The sequence below is a fragment of the Cygnus atratus genome, chromosome 2 (assembly GCF_013377495.2).
Source record: "Cygnus atratus isolate AKBS03 ecotype Queensland, Australia chromosome 2, CAtr_DNAZoo_HiC_assembly, whole genome shotgun sequence".
Classification (NCBI taxonomy): domain Eukaryota; kingdom Metazoa; phylum Chordata; class Aves; order Anseriformes; family Anatidae; genus Cygnus; species Cygnus atratus.
Window position 1 is genome coordinate 107144271 of NC_066363.1, and position 18515 is coordinate 107162785.

Genomic DNA, 18515 nt, shown 5'->3' on the forward strand with positions numbered 1-18515 from the left:
AGTATTACACCATTTAACCAGTTTTCAGGTTGCCAAGGCCAATTTATAAAACAACTGGAAAGCATGGAATAAAAAGTAAAGTCTTGTCACAGATTAAAAGAAATTTAAAAAGCGAAATTGTCTAAAATCATTTAGTTTAAAAAAGAATGAAGTTGGAAGGGATCTAAAAGAAATACTTAAAATTGAAACCCATGGCAGAGCTGACTGATCCTTTCTTTTCAATCTGTCATGGAGAAATAAAATATTAATGCACAATGCTATTAAAGTATAGATCAACCAGGAAGAAACAAATGAAATTCTAGGAGTCTGAACCCAGGCAAACCAATATGCAGCTACCTGAGACATCATGCAGCCCATCTTATAAAAATCAGTAGTAGCATTTCTGAAAGTGTATGCCTGACTCTCTAATGGTCAAGCAAAGCTCACTACAGCTTGCAAATTGTAGGTCTGCTTCTGACTACTATGGAAAAATTCATTACAACACACTTTCAGCTCCAGCAAAGTCACTGATGATTTGTGATCCATCAGACTCTACCTGGTTCGTTCCTGCTACATAAGACAGGATGAAAGGAAGAAACAATCTAGTTACTATTATTGTAGAATTTGATACAGTGCTGTGCCCCAGCCTTCACAAACTAGACAGAGAATAGATCTAGCAAGGTCTAAATGACACTAAGTTGGGAGGAGCTGGGCAATCACCAACTGCATGAAGTTCAACAAGAGCAAGTGCCAGGTTCTGCACCTGGGACAGGGCAACCCTGGCTGTACGTACAGACTGGGGGATGAGGGACTGGAGAGTGGCCCCACAGAAAGGGATCTGCAGGTTCTGGTTGACAACAAGTTGAACACGAGCCAGCAGTGTGCCCCGGCAGCCAGGAGGGCCAACCATATCCTGGGATGCATCAGGCACAGCATGTCTAGCTGGTCAAGGGAAGGGATTGTCCCGCCCTGCTCTGTGCTGGTGCGGCCTCACCTCAAGCACTGTGTGCAGTTTGGGTGACGCAGTATAAGAAGGACATAAAACTGTCCAAAGGAAGGCTACAAAGATGGTGAAGGGTCGGTATGGAGGGCAAGATGTATGAGGAGCAGCTGAGGTCCCTTGGTTTGTTCAGCCCAGAGCAGAGGAGGCTGAGGGGAGGCCTCATGGCGGCCTGCAGCTCCCTCACGAGGGGAGCGGAGGGGCAGGCGCTGAGCTCTGCTCTCTGGGGACAGCGACAGGACCCGAGGGGATGGCATGGAGCTGGGACAGGGGAGGGTCAGGCTGGGTGTTAGGGAAAGGGTCTGCACCCAGAGGGTGGTCGGGCACTGGGACAGGCTCCCCAGGGCAGCGGTCACGGCACCAAGCCTGCTGGAGTTCAAGAAGTGTTTGGACAATGCTTCAGACATGGTCTGTTTTTTGGGTGGTCCTGTGTGAAGCCAGAAGTTGGACTCAACAGTCCTTGTGGGTCCCTTCCAACTTGGGATATTTTGTGTGATGCAATGATTCTATGACCAGTTCACTTGGATTCCTAACACAACAGGAGAGAAGACCTCCATTTATCAAGGACAATGCTAGTTCTTTGAATCTACATGGGATGAATGTGTAACATTCTTTTGACTGAATTTTGGGATTCAAGGAATATTTTAGGAAATACTATATTATGCTGTTATCATTCTACAATGTTCAGAGTCACTGGATGCAGTATGACAATGCAATGTACTGGAATTAGAAGGAATGGAGTAACAGAAGGTCTTCACGCAAGAGCCTACTCAAGTCAACTCTACTTTCAAAGAAGTCCAGGGCCATTTGCAAACCACACTTTTTTCCTTAATAGCCCCTAAGGTAATCAATAGCTGCACAAAGATAAAGCAAAAGAATAATTAAAAAAAAAAAAAAGAGAGAGAAATTAAGTGATTAAGTCTTAAAGAATAGGAAGATTTCCTCACTTCTAAATCCATGCAGAAATTGTAATATATACTATTGCTCATTCTCCTGTATCCATCTCCCAATTTATGTTTATTATATAAGATGCTGCATCCAGAGCAGTGTTTTTCACTCTGTTCTCTGCAAATTCCTAGGGATGCGCAGTTTGCAAAATGTAAGAAAAACAAACATATGGCTTATACATGTAAATTCACAGCATAAAGATCTATATATCTACTGCAATATATTTAAGGGTTTATAATTCAAAAAATAATTTCTGCTAAGAAAAATGGATTACAAGTAAGCAATAATCTACTTCAATATTTTCCAATAAACCATGATCTCCTGCAAACACTGAAATGTAACAACATTCACATGTCTAACTGTATGGAGTTGCATAGCTCTTATTTACGAATGCAAAATAATACACACATGCAAATCGATGAAGGAGCTTGAATATTACACAGAAATGAAGAATTAGTATTTAGAACAGCAGATCAGCTAATGGATTTATGATACAAAGTTAAAGCTAAAACAGTAAGATCATTCTATATTCCACAAAGCATTGCGCACTGGAAACCTACTACTGAATTGGGCTGAGGAATAAAGCAAATAAATGTATTAAAAAGAGTGGTTTTACAGTAGAGGGAGAATGCTTCAAGGATGCTCTGCAACCTGCTGGCTTATTTGCAGCACAGAAAAAAAATATTTGCTGAGACAGCTAAATGAATACACGAGCCAATTTCAACAGTTTTTTTTTTTTTTATTATTCAAAGCATGAAAACTGTTTACTGCTCATTAAAGCACTTGCAGAGGATATAAAGTTTTTCATCTATTCAACCAGGGGATACAACATGGAGCACTGAGAGACTAGTTCAAACAGCTCTGCTGCGCTGTTTTAAGATGTTGTCTCATTTGTCCATTCTCTCCTTCTACCAGATGCTATGCTTTCATGGGAGACTCAGTGGTGAGCAGCACATGCTTGTGCTTCGGTTGCAACTGAAAAGACCAGTGTTATCACTTAGGCAACCCAAGGCATAGCAGATACATTTACTCCTGCCAACTCTGCTGTGGGAGAGCAGGACCATAGCAAAAATAACCACAACAAAATTCTCATCTCTCAATGTTATCATCTCTTTCCACAACTTTAATGCAGTGGGTCCTAGTCCAGCAATTTGGAAATGGAGATTACTTTCTGTGTTCATTTTGTCCTTTCTTCTGCACAAAAAGGCTCGGCAGGGCACTCTAATCAGCAGTGCAGAATGATGCAGGCAGATACAGAAAACCAGTTTTTGTAGCATTGTCCCCAGTTTCTCAGGACTTGTGTGGATAAATACAAGTCTGACCTTCTCCTCTGTGAGTGAAGGTGTAACTCCTCCTCCTCCCTGCACTGGGAATGATTCTGGAAGGATTAGGTGGCATAGAAACCCTGGCAGCATGATACTGTATGGCTCTTCCCACAGGAAATTTGGCCGTAGATGAAAGATTCTGCACAGTTTAGGATTAGAACAGATGTTAAATACAGATCAGATTCAGGTCTTGTGCTTCTACTACCCCATGAGACCAATCCTGAAAACAGTTTCAGCTCTAGATGTGAGAACACAGTTAAATCATTCACCCTCATCTTATTTCCCCATGGCAATTTCTCCCCAAATTCAACATCTTTATAGTGCCTTAGACATCTAGCCTACCACTCTCTGAGACTGTTTTAGGCTGAGGCATTTATACTGCTCCTTACTAAACAGTTACTGCTTTCAGTTGTACAGCTGAGTAAGTGACTCTAATGTTTCTTTATGTCATTTAATGTAATCCAGTTGAACAGATTAGCTTTTACTTAGCAATGCTTTAGAGTCATGATGCTTGCTGCAAATGCCACTGGTTTTCTTCCCTGCTTAAATGAACACTGTAACAGAAAGAAAGTCCTCATGTTAATGTTCAGGAAAATGAATAATCTTTCAGCATCCAGTATGGGAAATGGCAGTGTTTCACTCTGAGAACATCTATAGTTTTTCTTCCTCTTTCCAGGCAGCATTCCTCATTAGTCTTTTGTCTCCTTTAATATTACTTAACATTATATAAAAGCATTCACTTGTTTGTATGGAATGCATGACCAAAATGTTTTAGTGCCCACAGAATGATTCAATCAAATATTATTTACACTAACAGTTAGGAAGTCCCCCAAATTATTTTGTCCTGTAAACCACAGTACTCCTCCCACGCATTTGTGTATTGGTAACAGCATCTTTTTTAAGGCGGTCATTTAGTGTTTGCTAGTGAATAAAAGGCTCATATAAACTTCCTCATAAAAAATAATACCAGAAGGAAAAAAGAACTAAGGTCAACTGAAGTATGAAGATGTACCCTTGTAACAGAATCTATAGAAAAAGCATTTAAATAGTACAGGCTATTTCTATGTTGTAACCTAAATTATATTAAAAAAAAAAGTCTTCTGGCTCCCTGATGAAGACAGCCCTGGTATGTGTGACCCTCTTGGCAAAGCTTGTGCCCTATTGGGGGATGACATATACAGAAAACTCAAAAAGGACTTTGGGAACTACAGTACCATGTGACCATCTGTCATAAAATACTGCATCATATAATCATTTCTTTAAAGTTATCTTGCATCACCTTCCTGACATTTATATCTATATCTGTTCCAGAGCTTCAGTTCACCACTGAGTAGAGGCTTTAAATTTGATTCATTTACATGTTTGTTTAGGTGCTCTCTTAACTGAAATTGTTCTTTTTCCTCTATGAAGTTTATTGCTCTGATTTTTATTTTTTTTTTTTTTTTGGGAAAACAACCGTATCTTCTTTTCATCTTATCTGGCTGGCTGAAACAAGTCTAGCTCTCAGAGTCCCTCCACATACATGTTTAACAGTTCTGTGATCATTCATGCCATAACACTCTGCTGCTATGGTGCTAGTATATAAATTAGTATTTCTCAGTATATCAGAGCTGTGCACAGCAGTTCACATAAATTCCTGCCAGTGTCTTCTATAATGTCATTTATAGATTGTCACCTTTGCTGGAAACCCTACCTGCTGTGTGCAGTCTATTTGACTATTCCACAGCCATGCCATGTTTTGATGACTCACAGTCATACCACAGGCCATCAATACACACTTTCTCCACTGTTATTTCCAAAAATAATCCTCCATCTTACAGCAAGTATCCTTGTTATTAGCTTGTAAATGTAAAACATTGCATTTCATCTTATTTGTGGTAGGTTAATCCTGAAGGCTATTCAGTACTTTCTGTACATTATTCCAATCCAACGCTGTAAGATCTGTTTTTACTGGCAAGTGGTTTTCAGTGTGTTACATTTATATTTGATACTTATGAACAGAACGTGCAGAATGTTATTGGTCACCTCTCCATTGTTAATTCAACACTTCACAATACAGCACAATGAATATGTACTTACATCATGGCCACTGGTTTAGAGCTCTTGTGAGCCACTTAAAAATATATAGTTAATTTAAATTCTATGAAAGAAAAGCAACTGAATATCAAGAACTATGAAAAATACAAAGCATATGACATGGCTAAGGGATAGAAAGATTGATGTGAAAAACTGCCAAGGCTTCAGTATCTACAGGGACCAAGCAACTTCTAATATGACTTTCAAGATTGACCTGAGTGCTTATTTAGTCAAATAGGTGAACAATCGCTAAAAGTGATTCTACGCTTTTTACCTGGGATCTCTCATTATAGAATCTGGCACTCAAGAGCAAAAACACTGATGAGATTCAAATATCCATGAAAATATACCTGTAGCTAAGTGATAAAGTGTTAAATTGTAAAACGTTATTTCACGTTGACATAATGGATACAGGAAGATGGCGCATGCATAATGCACAGACTGTCAACAGTGAAAGCTTCCAGGACATCAGTGGGTTATGTGTCTGACAATTCCTAACCACAGCGTTATAGGAATTTTGAATGGGTCACTCAGCACTGGGCTACTGTGATACTTCCCTTCAAAAAATGACTTTGAAGTGTCTCCAGAAAGTACATCCCCACATAATCCCGTTCAACAATCACTCATGGAATGTACACATTTCATTTACTTCCTCTTCAATCCTTCCACAGCATGCAGTAAAACGAAAACAAATCCCTGGCATACTTCAGTAAGTACAGGACAACAGTATCTCTTTCCGGTGTTTTCAAGGAGTGCTCTGGTTGTTCTGTGTTGGAACTCAGGTATGTATCAACTGAGTACGCTTTTTACACCATGCAATGCAGTAACTTCCAGAGATACTCATCACTCTTTCGTTATGGTCCCTAAATTCTTCAGTCTGGTTTTAAAACTAAACACTTTTCTCTTTCAAGGAAAGTACACAGGAAATACACCTGAGTCTCCTACACCCTCATCGAGAAAGAGACACGTTTTTTAAATACTCAAGAGTGCTACTCAGAGAGGGGAAGGTAGGATTCTACCTCTCATGCAGTCTCTTCCAGGTGATCAATGTGACTGTAAAAGAGGAACTGCCTAAGCTCAGCCACAAGTAGATTCTTATATTTAAACACCTAAAAGGCACTCTTTTTTCAGGGCTTTATAGCATAGGTCTACATCTGCTTAAGAAAGAAATCTCTAAGGTCTCTCCGCAGAGATGTGTGGCAGTCAGGTCTGCTCTTTCCACAATAACCCAATGGTCTGAGCAGTGTTCTCAAAAACTAGTGACCAGGGTTCAATACCATGTTCAAACTGAGAGGCTTTCACCATACCACTCCCAACTTCCAACCACCCGGATTGTGTTACTGTCTCCTCCTACTAAGGTTGGCCTGAAGTGTAAGAATCAGAGAAGCAGAAAGAGAGCATTCATGAAGGAATTTGTCTGATCAAATGGAGACTCTCCTTATTTTGTCAATTATTTCTGTTCTTATTCAATGACCATCTAAAATAAAACATATTAAAAGTCCTGGTAGAAAGGAACAGGATTTCAGGTCTTTTGCTTTGCATAGGAGGAGCTTTGTACTCCCACTTAGAGGTCTCTACTGGTTTACTGAGAACATAGGAATGGCTGAGAACAGGCTCACTGACTTACCAGGACTGAGCTGCCTACAACCCACTTAGGCTATAAGCATAATAGGATATTAAGTAGACCAATGGTACACCACCCTCCCTGTTAAATGGTAAGAATGGCTTCCAGAAGGGCTTTGGCATCAGCCATTTATCACTCACTCACCAAAATTTCTGGATATGGATCAGGGCCCTTTCCCAACTGGCAGTCTGTAGATGGTCCTTCTGCCTGGGAGCTGAACGTGGGCTGTTGTCAGCCAGCTGGCCTCAGTACTAGAAAATGGTACAGGGCATCCAAAATTTGCAAGTAAATATGCTGACCTAAAGTCTGAACTTCGGTAGGCTAAATATGGCCCTCAGAGGTCTGAGTAGATGTTCCTTGGAAAGTGGCTGTGGAAAAAATGACAGTGGTCTGTGTGCACTCAGAGTCTGAGCCATTCATTTTAATAAGTAGATTCAATAAAAACATGTTTTAACAATTCTGACTGAAGTTGGCATTCCAGAGCTAGTGAAAATGGTATGAGTTCCAAGAGGTTATTATTCACAAGCTGAATTGCTATGGGACTTCAGCCTTCACCAGGGAGACTGGAAAAACCCAATGGTCCACAGGATGTTAGTGGAGAAGAGCCTCACTGAACTAGATTGGCATGCTGTCAGAGCGAGAGGTGAGCAACACAGAAAAGACTATCATTAGGAATTAGGCAAATGTATCATCTCCACTGCACTGCATCCTACTTAAGACCAGCATGTAGAAGGAAGGAATCAAAATACAAATGAAAAAAAAGCAGAGCATCATAACAGTGTTGCAAATTTTTCAGATGACAATTTATATCCAAGCCCTTGAGAAAGTATTGGTGAGTTATGAAACAATCTCTTCAGAGAAACAGAATAATCTATTCTCTCTTTTGTTCTGGAATTGCTCCAGCTAGCTTGCTTTATTTATAATAGATAAATTTCTATTAATCGCATTGCTAAATGACAGATAGTGTTGTGCTGGGTTCTCATTGACACAGGAATCAATGCTCCATTTACCCTGGGACTGTGAGACATCACAGTAAAAGGGCCATGGAAATTTCTGAATAAGTCAGCAGGACACGTGAAACTGCATTGCTCGTGCCCAGGCAACACGTACCATAAATTCTAACTCAAGTCACAGTAAAAACCCAAGGACAAGTTCTACTGCATAACAAAAAAGAATTACAGCATTTTTACAGCATAAGCAATTATTGTACTGTTCCCTCAATGAAACTGAAATTGACCCTTCTGCTGTAAATAATTATACTTGTTGCTATAAAGAAGTGACAATTATGGGCATCAATAAAACCTCATCCCTGCTGTATCACAGACATCCTCAAAAAAGTTTACTGGCTGCCTTACAAGTTGTAAAGCTATGATTTGGAAATACAGTTTGCAGGTAGGAGCTGACCCTACAGCATACAACTCAACTCTTTATGTTTACAGACCCTTAAACTATAGAAAGGATGCTTGTGACAAGCAAATAAAAGAACAGACAGTAAGTTCCCTTCATGCTCTTTAGGCCTAGTGGTCTCACAGTATTTCAAAAGGCTGTATTTTGGACATGACATTTCAGAACACTAATGAGTTACTAATGCTCTTTGAACATGTATAGTAACATTATTTCAGCATAACTATTTATTTACCATAAATCCACCAAACATCATCTGGACTGTTTTATCAGTGAGCTCTTGAAAGACCAAAGTTCACTTTTCAGTTTATTGGGAAGCTTTCCAAATCTTTCCCATTACTGTATACTTTTGATATTTCTCTCCTCAGCTGTGTCTACATGAGGTTTTCTTTTTTTCTCATTACTGCATTACAACCCTTGTCATGTCACTGGGAATTGAAGGAAATTACAATAACATGCTAGTATTACATAACACAGTAAGTAGGAATTGAGAGAGATCAGAGCTAAAAATACAGGTTTTGTAATGCTTTTATTTGCATTTGCAGTTGCCGTGTTTTTGTCCACACAGAGTGCTAACATGTCTCTCATTGTGTAAACCAGCATTCTCCTATTTCAAAGCTCATTTGTTCACTTATCCTGAATTTATAATAATATTGATGTCTGCCTCTGTAATACATGCATGGGATCCTGCTCTTTTACCATGCAACACAGAAACTCAGACTGCAGAACCTCTTCTCTGAAAAGTGGCTTGCACCTTTGAGGCCCAGCTCTGTGGTTGCCATGTACTCACAATAACGTCAGTGCCCCATGGTCTCTTCAAGGCTATGGAAAATACCCTGAAACATTTGCATTCAGGCTGCTGGAAGCCCTGCTGCTTATTGAGTTCTAATGATATCTGTCGCTGGTCTCTGAACAGCCTGGCTGGCTTGCTAGCTTGTGTACACTAGCAAGCATACAAAGCTTGCTGGCTTTCTTGATTGCCAGTGAAACCGTTTAATCTGCTGATCTGTTGACCAGGCCGGTGCTCCTGTGAAGACCACAGGCTTCAAGGATAAAGGAAGTTAGTGGCTTCACTAGAAGGCTGACTGTCAGATTTGTTTCCCAAAAGACAGCTTCTAGGAGCTGTCTCTCAGGCTTCAGATGACCCCACTTCTTCAGATGGAAGTGTCTCAGCTGTATCGCATGTCCTAACTGACATGGCACAAGGACTGCAAACTCCTGCTGTCATCCTATGAGAAAGTGAGTAGACACAGTGACCAAGCAAAGGGGGTGGCCAAACACCTATCTGGCTGATATTCATAGCACTGGTGATGCTGGAAGAAAGAGATGAGGCCCTAAGATATGTCCTTCTTCCCTGCAGTGTGTGTGGCAGGGATGAGAGCAACTGTGACCTCTGCTTCATGTGCAGTGCACAGTGGTTCTAGTGGGGAAGTTCTGTGTTACAAAGGAGCCTTTGCATTTCAAAGGTGACAATCTCAGTTTAATTTACTTCTTACTGCCAGCCAGTGGGTAGGAATTAGGTCTCCTGTGTCATTCAGTGAAGAGCCATTATACTACGAGTGGTGCTGAAATGGCTAAGCCACATACAGAATGACATGCTACCCGGGCTCAAGCTGACAGAGGTTTCTTTACACTATGAATCTTAAGATGAATCATGCTGTTCCCATCCCTGGGACTATATGCAGAAGGCCTTAATTCCAGCTATGACAATGAACCTAGTATTTACAGGGTGCCTTTAAAGGTCTGGCTTAGGCCAATAAGAAATTGTTCTAATTGCTCTAATCTCTGTGGAATTTAGACAATTTGAGCATGCCATGAAATGTTTACCCAACTAAGAAGTAGAAAGGAGTGCTTATCGCTTTAGATAACACGTAGTTTGAAATTTCTACAGCAGTTTTCAGCTGCACTTCAAAATACCTAATAACTTAATATAGCCTTTTGAGCTGAAATATAATATAAATTACTTCTTCAGGGAAGAGAGATTAAAGGTAAGTTAAGTTTCAAAATCAAGCACTTCAAATAAAGAGATGTTTGACTCATTTTCCCAGTAAGAGCTGTTCCTTTTTTAGGTCACCCAATCTATGTGCTGAAGAAGTTGGGCACACCAATGATAAAGAAGAGGAATTAAAAATAAAAAGACTGCCTTCACTTTAGCACGCTCCCAACTCACATGATTCAGTTCATCTGTGTATGGTTTCTTTAGACTGACCCCAGTCAGTGCAAAAAATACTCAGGCATCCAAAATGCCAAGTATGGCATCGAGGATGTGGTCAGCTGATACGATTAGCTCTGTTTGGCTACTTCTCTTACTTCTGGCTGGAAGAGGAAGGTCCCAGCTGTTTGTGGTGTCTACAAGAGCAGAAGGAGTGCCTAAATGGGACATTAATTGATTGGAAGAGTTTTATGGGGCAAATCCTGCTGAGAGAAGCTCTGCACTGTAAGATGAGAAGGGTCAAGTGCTATCCACAAACTCACCAAAGACCAGAAGGCAGAGCAGAGCCTGGATGGTCTTGCCTTGTCTCTTATCCTTCTTGCTCCTTCCCCCAATGTGCTGTTCCCAGAGAGCTTGCTATCACCAGGTGTTTCCGGTATTATCTGGGACAAAATCTTTGGGATATTTATATTTACCGCTTTTTAAGGATGTGGCTCTGAATAGCAGGAGGAGGGTGGTATGGTGACAGCATTTTGCTGATTATGCTAGTCAGATAAAAGAAGTGGAAACACTCAACCTTTATCGTGGCAAGACTGAATGGAAATTTATGTGACAAAGAAGACTTGCTTCTGCCGCTGATGCTAAAAGCTTGCAAGAAAACTTTTCCAGAGAAGGTCACAAGAACCTTTTATAATGGAATGCAGCAAACAATCTAAAGCTCTTTCTAACATAGATGAATACATAAATAACACTAAATGCATGCAGTCATTGAGCATTACATTTTTCATTCCTGTGTATGAGCCAGATCTTTGCAATAAATTAGCATTCCTTAGTTGAAGTAACTGGAACTGACCAATCTATGGACCTGCAGAAGATCTGGCCACAGGATCTTTCAAACGTTACACTAATTTGCACTGGAGAAGTGAACGGTAGAAGTGATATTGCCATGAAAGTGTGAGTACCTCAACATATGTTGAATAGCCCTTATATAAAAATATTCACAGTTGTATGCTTTTTACGCAAATTATTTAGAACTTTACTGACTCTTATATGCACGTATCTCTGGAAAAAAATCCACAATTACACATATATTACACAATTTGCAAAGAGACATCATATTAAATTAAAAAAAAAAAAAAGCCTTGCAAATTAAAATCATTCTAGAAATCAGAATAGCTTAGCCAACTGTTAAGTAAATACATATATTCATCATTACTGAATGCACTACTGCTTTAAACATACATAATTCCAAAATAATCTCCTTGAAATAAACACAGCAACTGCCTTAAGACCTGAAATTGAAGACAAAGCAAGCAGTATTTGTTGTATTAAAACTCTGACAAAATAGATTTTAATCATGTCCAGTCTTACAAATTCTAAAACAACCTGGAATGCCATTTGGCCTTCATGATTAATGTGTACTTTATCATTGTAAACAGAGCTTCCTGAACATTTCTATAAAGTCTGTTTTCTGAAGCAACTTTTAAACAAGCAACATTGCCCTTTCTCTCCTTTTATGTTGTGGTGGTTGTGAGAGGATTCTAAATAAGGTAGGAGATATCAGGATTTTTCATATTTGATTAGAGAAAAAGAATTTAATCACAGAAAAAAAAAAAAAAAGCTGGAATACTGAGTGACCTCAGGTATTAGCTTCATTGCCTTGAATGGCAGAATTTGTGCACTCCTTATCCATCTCAGGAATTAAAGAATTTCATGTGACATGGCTGACGTGCTGATCAATAGAACAACAACAATCATTTACACTGCAAGTTTAGTGCAGTTTCAAAAACCTGCATTAACCAAGCTGGTGCTTGTAGCAGAATCAATACACAAGGCATCATTCTTAGTGATGTGCATAAATGAAGTATGACTAAACTTTTAACACCCGATGAATATAGATTAAGATGATGACATCCATATGCAGAATGTGTTCTGCAAGCTATGCAATGACAATATACTTGAGAGTCTAATGCACAATAAAATGTTAAAAGTATTGAGAAATTCTTTAATTTTCATTCTCTGCTTCACGAAGTATTTACATTAATAGTTTGCAGTCAGCTCTCATTTAAGACCTGTTGCAAAGGACCTCAGTAAATTTGCTGCTGTGTTCATCTGTTTCTGTCAATTCTAAATCTTCATGTTACTTTAAATCCCTCTTCTTATTTTCTTAACCACTCATCCCCTTATTTGGTGTACTTTAATCTCCTAACTAGCTTCTTTCTGTTGTCAGTGAAGCTTCTGATGTGTCACTACTGCTATAGGAGTCAATCATCTTTAGTTCACGATGCAGTTCGAAGGAATGAAACTGTTTTTTATTTATGGTCCTATATGTTTGTGTTTAAACAAAAATGTGTCCAAACAGTATTATTTTGATCCAGATGACTGAATGCAGAAAGACTATACCACACTTTAGGAGATAAAGGAAGACGAATATCAAATCATTCGGTTTATAATCTAATTTGCTAAATCAGTTTCACTATATCTGCTTTAATTGCTTTGTTTTTTTTTTTCTCTGCTTGTTCAGACCTCCTCAAAGTGTTATATTTTCCTTTTAAAAAGTTGTCTGAATGACCAACAGTATGACATTTCCTAAATCCAGACATACATACATTCATCTACACAAACATGTAATAGGTAATGCAATGATGAATATTGCGTAATACAAAAAAATTAAAATGGAATATTCTGATGAAATGCCTCCAAAATGTTAATTTATGTATATATGACTATAACAGATCTGTATTTCTCAGGCTAAGAGAAATTACCAAAACCTCAGCAGCAAGGTGGAAATAACTGATAGTCATTCACTACAGCTGGAAATGTTTCTCAGTAGTAACAAAAGGATTGACCATTATTGAGGCTCCATGGTTAGTCAAAAGGAAAAGCATCTTAAACCTCTGAAAAAAATGTATTTCACTCATCTGTCTTTTCTTCTCTTCAGAGTATTGAGCTCATTATTTGTTATCATTCAAAATAATCTAATCCTCTGTTTTCTTCACTGAAAAGCAGGCATATTTTACTACAATAGGTGTAAAACCGTGAAATAAACCACTGCAAATTGGAAATTCATTAGCAGACACTATATAACACTAAAAAACCTAAGCTACTGGTTTTCCTTTTTTTTTGTTCCCTACTTCTGCTTTCGTGGTCAATTAAAAGTAAATACTTTATGAATGTTACAGTACATATTTTTTGAATTGGCTAACTTACTAAGAACTGACTATCTTAAATCTGTGAAGTAAACAAGAAGAGAGAATATTACAGACAGTAGCTCAGCATAGAAAATGTGATATGCCCTTGAACTTATAACACTGCAGTAAGCAATTACCTTAAAGAAGCCACCCACACAACAGAACTATGGCTTTGTTCCTTATCTTCAAAGAACAAGCCACTTGCATCTGGATCAAATCCTTTAAACAATACACGAACACTCAACATCAAAGCACTTTCATTTTCTTCAGTTATTTAATTTAATTAGAGCTAATACAGACATGAATTTAGACACTGATTGCTGTGTAGAAAATCCCCATAATACATGTTCAAGAAATTAATCAATTTGGTTTTAATTTTATAAAGATTTTTCCCCCAGTACCTGACAGGAGCGCCTCTGCTCTGTGCAGGTTTCAGCAAGACTGTCACAGTGCTGTCAGTTTGATTCAAAGGTGTTTCGAGTTCATATGGTGGCATAGAGGGTGCTAGAATAAGAAAAGAAAAGAGGCAAAAATAATCATTATTCCCGTATTTCTTCTTTCAGGAGTTGTATCTTTATTTGAATATTTAATTCTAAAGACTCCTGCAAATATAAAGACAGTATTATAGGTCTAATGTGCTTTCAGTTACGAGTATGAGACAACTTTTAAATAACATCAGTGAAAAAATTAAAGAAATCCTAGCTCACTGTCAATTCCAAGATAGCCAACAGTTCTTAATAAGGATAAGTTTTCAGGAAGTACTGAGAGTCCCTGACTTGGAAATGAAAATTTAAATTATTTCAAGAAGAGCATCTGCAAATGTGCATGCCAGGGTGGCTATAGTTTTTGAAACTGTGAGCCCAGCTTCCTCAATGTGTCTGTGGTATTAGGCTACACTCTCAGAACTTGTCATTTCTGCAATTTTAACTAGTGCTGTAGCTGTCACAGGCCTATTGTCCACCACAGGAATCATTTACAATAATCAAAAAGGATTATCACCATGAGAACATATCATAGTTTGAAGCCACACTTAATGGCACTTTTGCAAACTGTCTTTTCATTAAGGAATTACAGCTGTGATTAAAATAAATGATGCCTCAGTTACTGTCTTTTACTGTTGTTACTTTTTTCAGTTCTATCAGCTACCTGCATTTTTATCATTATATTGAATGGAAGGCTGCTCAGTTAATTGCTTGTTTAGCAGTCTGTTGTATCCTTATTGTCCCCTTATTAATGATGATACACAATTAATAGATTTAATGGCTACTGAAGCACAAAGTCATCATTGCAATGACCTTTTTTGACCACAGGAATAATGCAGGACAATGAACTTTCCTAAATTAATTCCTGCTTGAAACAGAAAATATATTTTTGAGGGGAGAAGATCTTTTCTTTAGTTCTCGGTTCTCCCAGTGGCTAATTATACTCATTGTTGAACACGAAAATTTATGTGGCATCTGAATTCATTTAGCTTCATCTCCCAGATGCTGGACACTTTGTGTATCATGGTGAATTACTTATTCAGAGTACATTATGCTCCACATACAGACAGTATCATAAAATCATAGAAAAGTTTGGAGTGGAAGGGACCCTAAAGACAACCTCATTCCAACCCCCCTGCCATGGGCAGGGACACCTCCCACCAGACCAGGCTGCCCAAAGCCCCATCCAGCCTGGCCTTGAACACCTCCAGGGATGGGGCATCCACAGCTTCTCTGGGCAGCCTGTGCCAGGGCCTCACCACCCTCTGAGTGAAGAATTTCTGCATAATATCTAATCTAAACCTACTCTTTTTTAGTTTAAAACCTTTACCCCGTGTCCAATCACTACACTCCCTGATAAAAGAGTCCCTGCCCAGCTTTCTTGGAGGCCCCCTATAGGTGCTGAAAGGCCGCAATGAGGTCACCCTGAAGCCTTCTCTTCTCCAGGCTGAACAACCCCAGCTCTCTCAGTCTCTCTTCCTAGGAGAGGTGCTCCAGCCCTCTGATATTCTTCGTGGCCCTCCTCTGGATGTGCTCCAACAGATCCATGTCCTTCTTGTGCTGGGGGCCCAGAGCTGAATGTAGTACTCCGGGTTGGGTCTCAAAAGAGCAGAGTAGAGGGGGAGAATCACCCCCCTCGACCTGTTAGGTAGCTGTATAATTCTTAAGCTCCTCTAGCAGATTAAATAGTTCCAGCAACATGAGTCTCTCTCTTTAAAGTGTATATTCCCATCTTTTGCACCTTCCCACTATTACCTGCACCTACTCAAAAGATGTACGAACTTCTCTTGCTTTATCCTTATTTCCCTATACATTTATGTAAGGACTGCATTAATGTTTTTGTCCACAACTCTTCAGTCTGCTGTGAAACCAGTAACATCTTCATCATTTTTCATTGGTATTCATCAGCCTAGGCTATAAGCTGTGGTTCTATCAGTCCCACCTTTGACTCTTGGCTACTTCTTCTCTCCACAGATACTGGGACAACATCTGTTCTTTTCCTGTTGTTCCGTCTAGGTTAGTATTCTTCCTCTTCCACATTGTGCACAAGTGAAGAAGGAGCTTATTAATAGAGAAAGCAGGAGACATTCTTCCTATTCGCATTTTTTGCAACTGCACACCCTGGTCTTCAGCAGCAGAAAGCTCAGACCCAGTAAAAGGTAAAGATTTTAGAGACTATGTACCTGTGGTGGGCCACACTGAATTGACGTACACACAGACAAGACTCTTTAAGCTCAGAGAGCCTGAATCTATTTAGTGAGGATGGCATCTCAAGCTGCTCAGTTCTGTCAAGTTTCCACAGTTTGTGTGCAAATTGTAACATTTATAGTTTGCTCAAATCTGGAAAGATTTTCAGAGTGATGGCTCAGATTAATGCCTGTCTTCTCGCTAAATATTCAAAACCCTGTTTGAAAACACTTCAGTAATGTGTTGGTCACAATAATTTTTCAGTTTGTCAGCCATGTTCCTGAAACGGATGAAATTCTTCTGGGTGAGAAAAGCAGCATAAAAAATTTCAGCCTGCACAGCTGTCTTTTCACAAAGTTATATGCAACAGAAAACAGAGTCTTCCAACAGAGTGCCCATCAATTTTGATAGAAGGCATGGCTACTAGCTCTGCTTTTAGTAACGCTTATTTACATACAGATCATTTCATCCATCAATGCCAATCACACAACTGTAGAATGAAACATGGCAACTATTTACAGTACAGAATAGTACTACTCATCAACTTAAGACAGGAAATTAAGACTAGGAAAATGCAGTCTACAGCCAGACAAATTAAAATGCAATTACTCAATTTAGAAATTGGTCAGAATGTACTGCTGCCACCTCATATGTTCTAAAAAGGTTCTGTGAAATCTTTTATCCATAAATGTTCAGGATTTTCATTTCATATCTTTTCAAAATGGAGAACACTGGCCAAACACAGAGCCTCAAAGCCTTATGGGTGAGACAATGAGATTACAGGCCTATAGCACTGCAAAAAGGACACCATACTCAACAGCTAAAATTTCAGTTGTGGTTTTTCAACGATACTAAGAAATGCATGTATTCTGCTTCTATTTTAAATTCAAGAGACTGCCTTTAACTACCCAAGGACAAGTCTTAAGCATTCCTGTTAGCACAGTAACTAACATGAAGTAATGAGAGAGTGGGGTGCAAGCAAGACAGCTTGCAGAACCTCACCAGATGGTTGCTTGGAGGTTTGTCTCATTTCGAGCATGTCCATTCACACTAATGAGTTTCAGTTGGTGACATACCAAATTTAGAAAAGAACGACAATTTAAACCACAGCACTACTCCCAAACGCCCAGACTCTCCTCTATTCACAACACTTTCCTCCTTTCCTCATTCTAATAAGGCCTGATTCTGCCATCCTAACTCATATCAAGTCTTGTTATGTCAGAAGTTGCTTTCTGACAGAGAATGGTTTTGCTCAATGTGAGAAAAGTGATGGAGAATGAGCCCCATCTTTACTAATCAGTGTTTATGCATTCTTCTAAGAATAATTTTCTAATTTGAAAACTATCACGTGTTTTTTTTTTTTTGTCTACAGTCAGTAATTCCCACCTCACATTAACTGTCCTTTCCTGTAATAAAAACGAATTGCCCTGATTAACAGTTGTTATTTTTCATTCCAGCGAGGACAGAAAATGAGTGATTGAGAAAAGTACACAGAAAGAAAGAAAGAAGATTTTGTATCCAAATGCTTTCCCTTATCCTTTCCGAAAAGCAAATTTGACCACAAATAAATAAGGCAATTTTCTTTAAACATTACCAAGGAGCCATAGTTCAACCATCACTTTAATTCCCAAGAAGACTGTAGAGAAGTTAAGAGCAAAGGGATTTCAACTAACTTTGCAAAACATTTTGTCATCAATTACATAAGCATTTTAGAGTATGTAATAGTATTGCAACCCATTAGCTAGAGAAATAAAGTGTTCCTCTGCCTCTGGGAGGGCTTTAAAATATTGTTCATGGATCTGCAGAAGTGACAGAGTCATGCTGCTCTTATCTGAAAACCACTACTCCTGATGTTCTTGTCTAATACAGTTTCATATCCACCTCAGTCCACACGCCTGCTAGGAACGTATGCTGGCTGGCAGTCAGCTGCACTTCCTAAGAGAGCATTAGACATACAGTATTTCCGCTCTACTCTCAATTGTTCATGGCTCATTAAAGAGATTTTCTAGCACTGTTACTGTACTAATTTAGAATCATGTCAAGGCTGAATAAGCTCTGAATGGAACCCTCATCCCCATGTCCCCAAAACCCTATGCTAAACGTTGCAATAGCAACTGGCACTGAGTGTAGGCACATAATTCATAGGG

General features: G+C 39.1%; 1 protein-coding gene across 5 annotated transcripts in view; it reads right to left on the minus strand.

Moving 5' to 3' along the window:
- PTPRM (protein tyrosine phosphatase receptor type M) overlaps window positions 1-18515 on the minus strand; it is a 476211-nt gene that overhangs the window by 194513 nt on the left and 263183 nt on the right. For all 5 annotated transcript variants that reach the window (XM_050708960.1, XM_035564162.2, XM_035564160.2 and 2 more), the window contains exon 11: window positions 14101-14203. In XM_050708960.1, the coding sequence (XP_050564917.1) occupies window positions 14101-14203 (103 nt within the window). The remainder of the gene's footprint in view (window positions 1-14100; window positions 14204-18515) is intronic.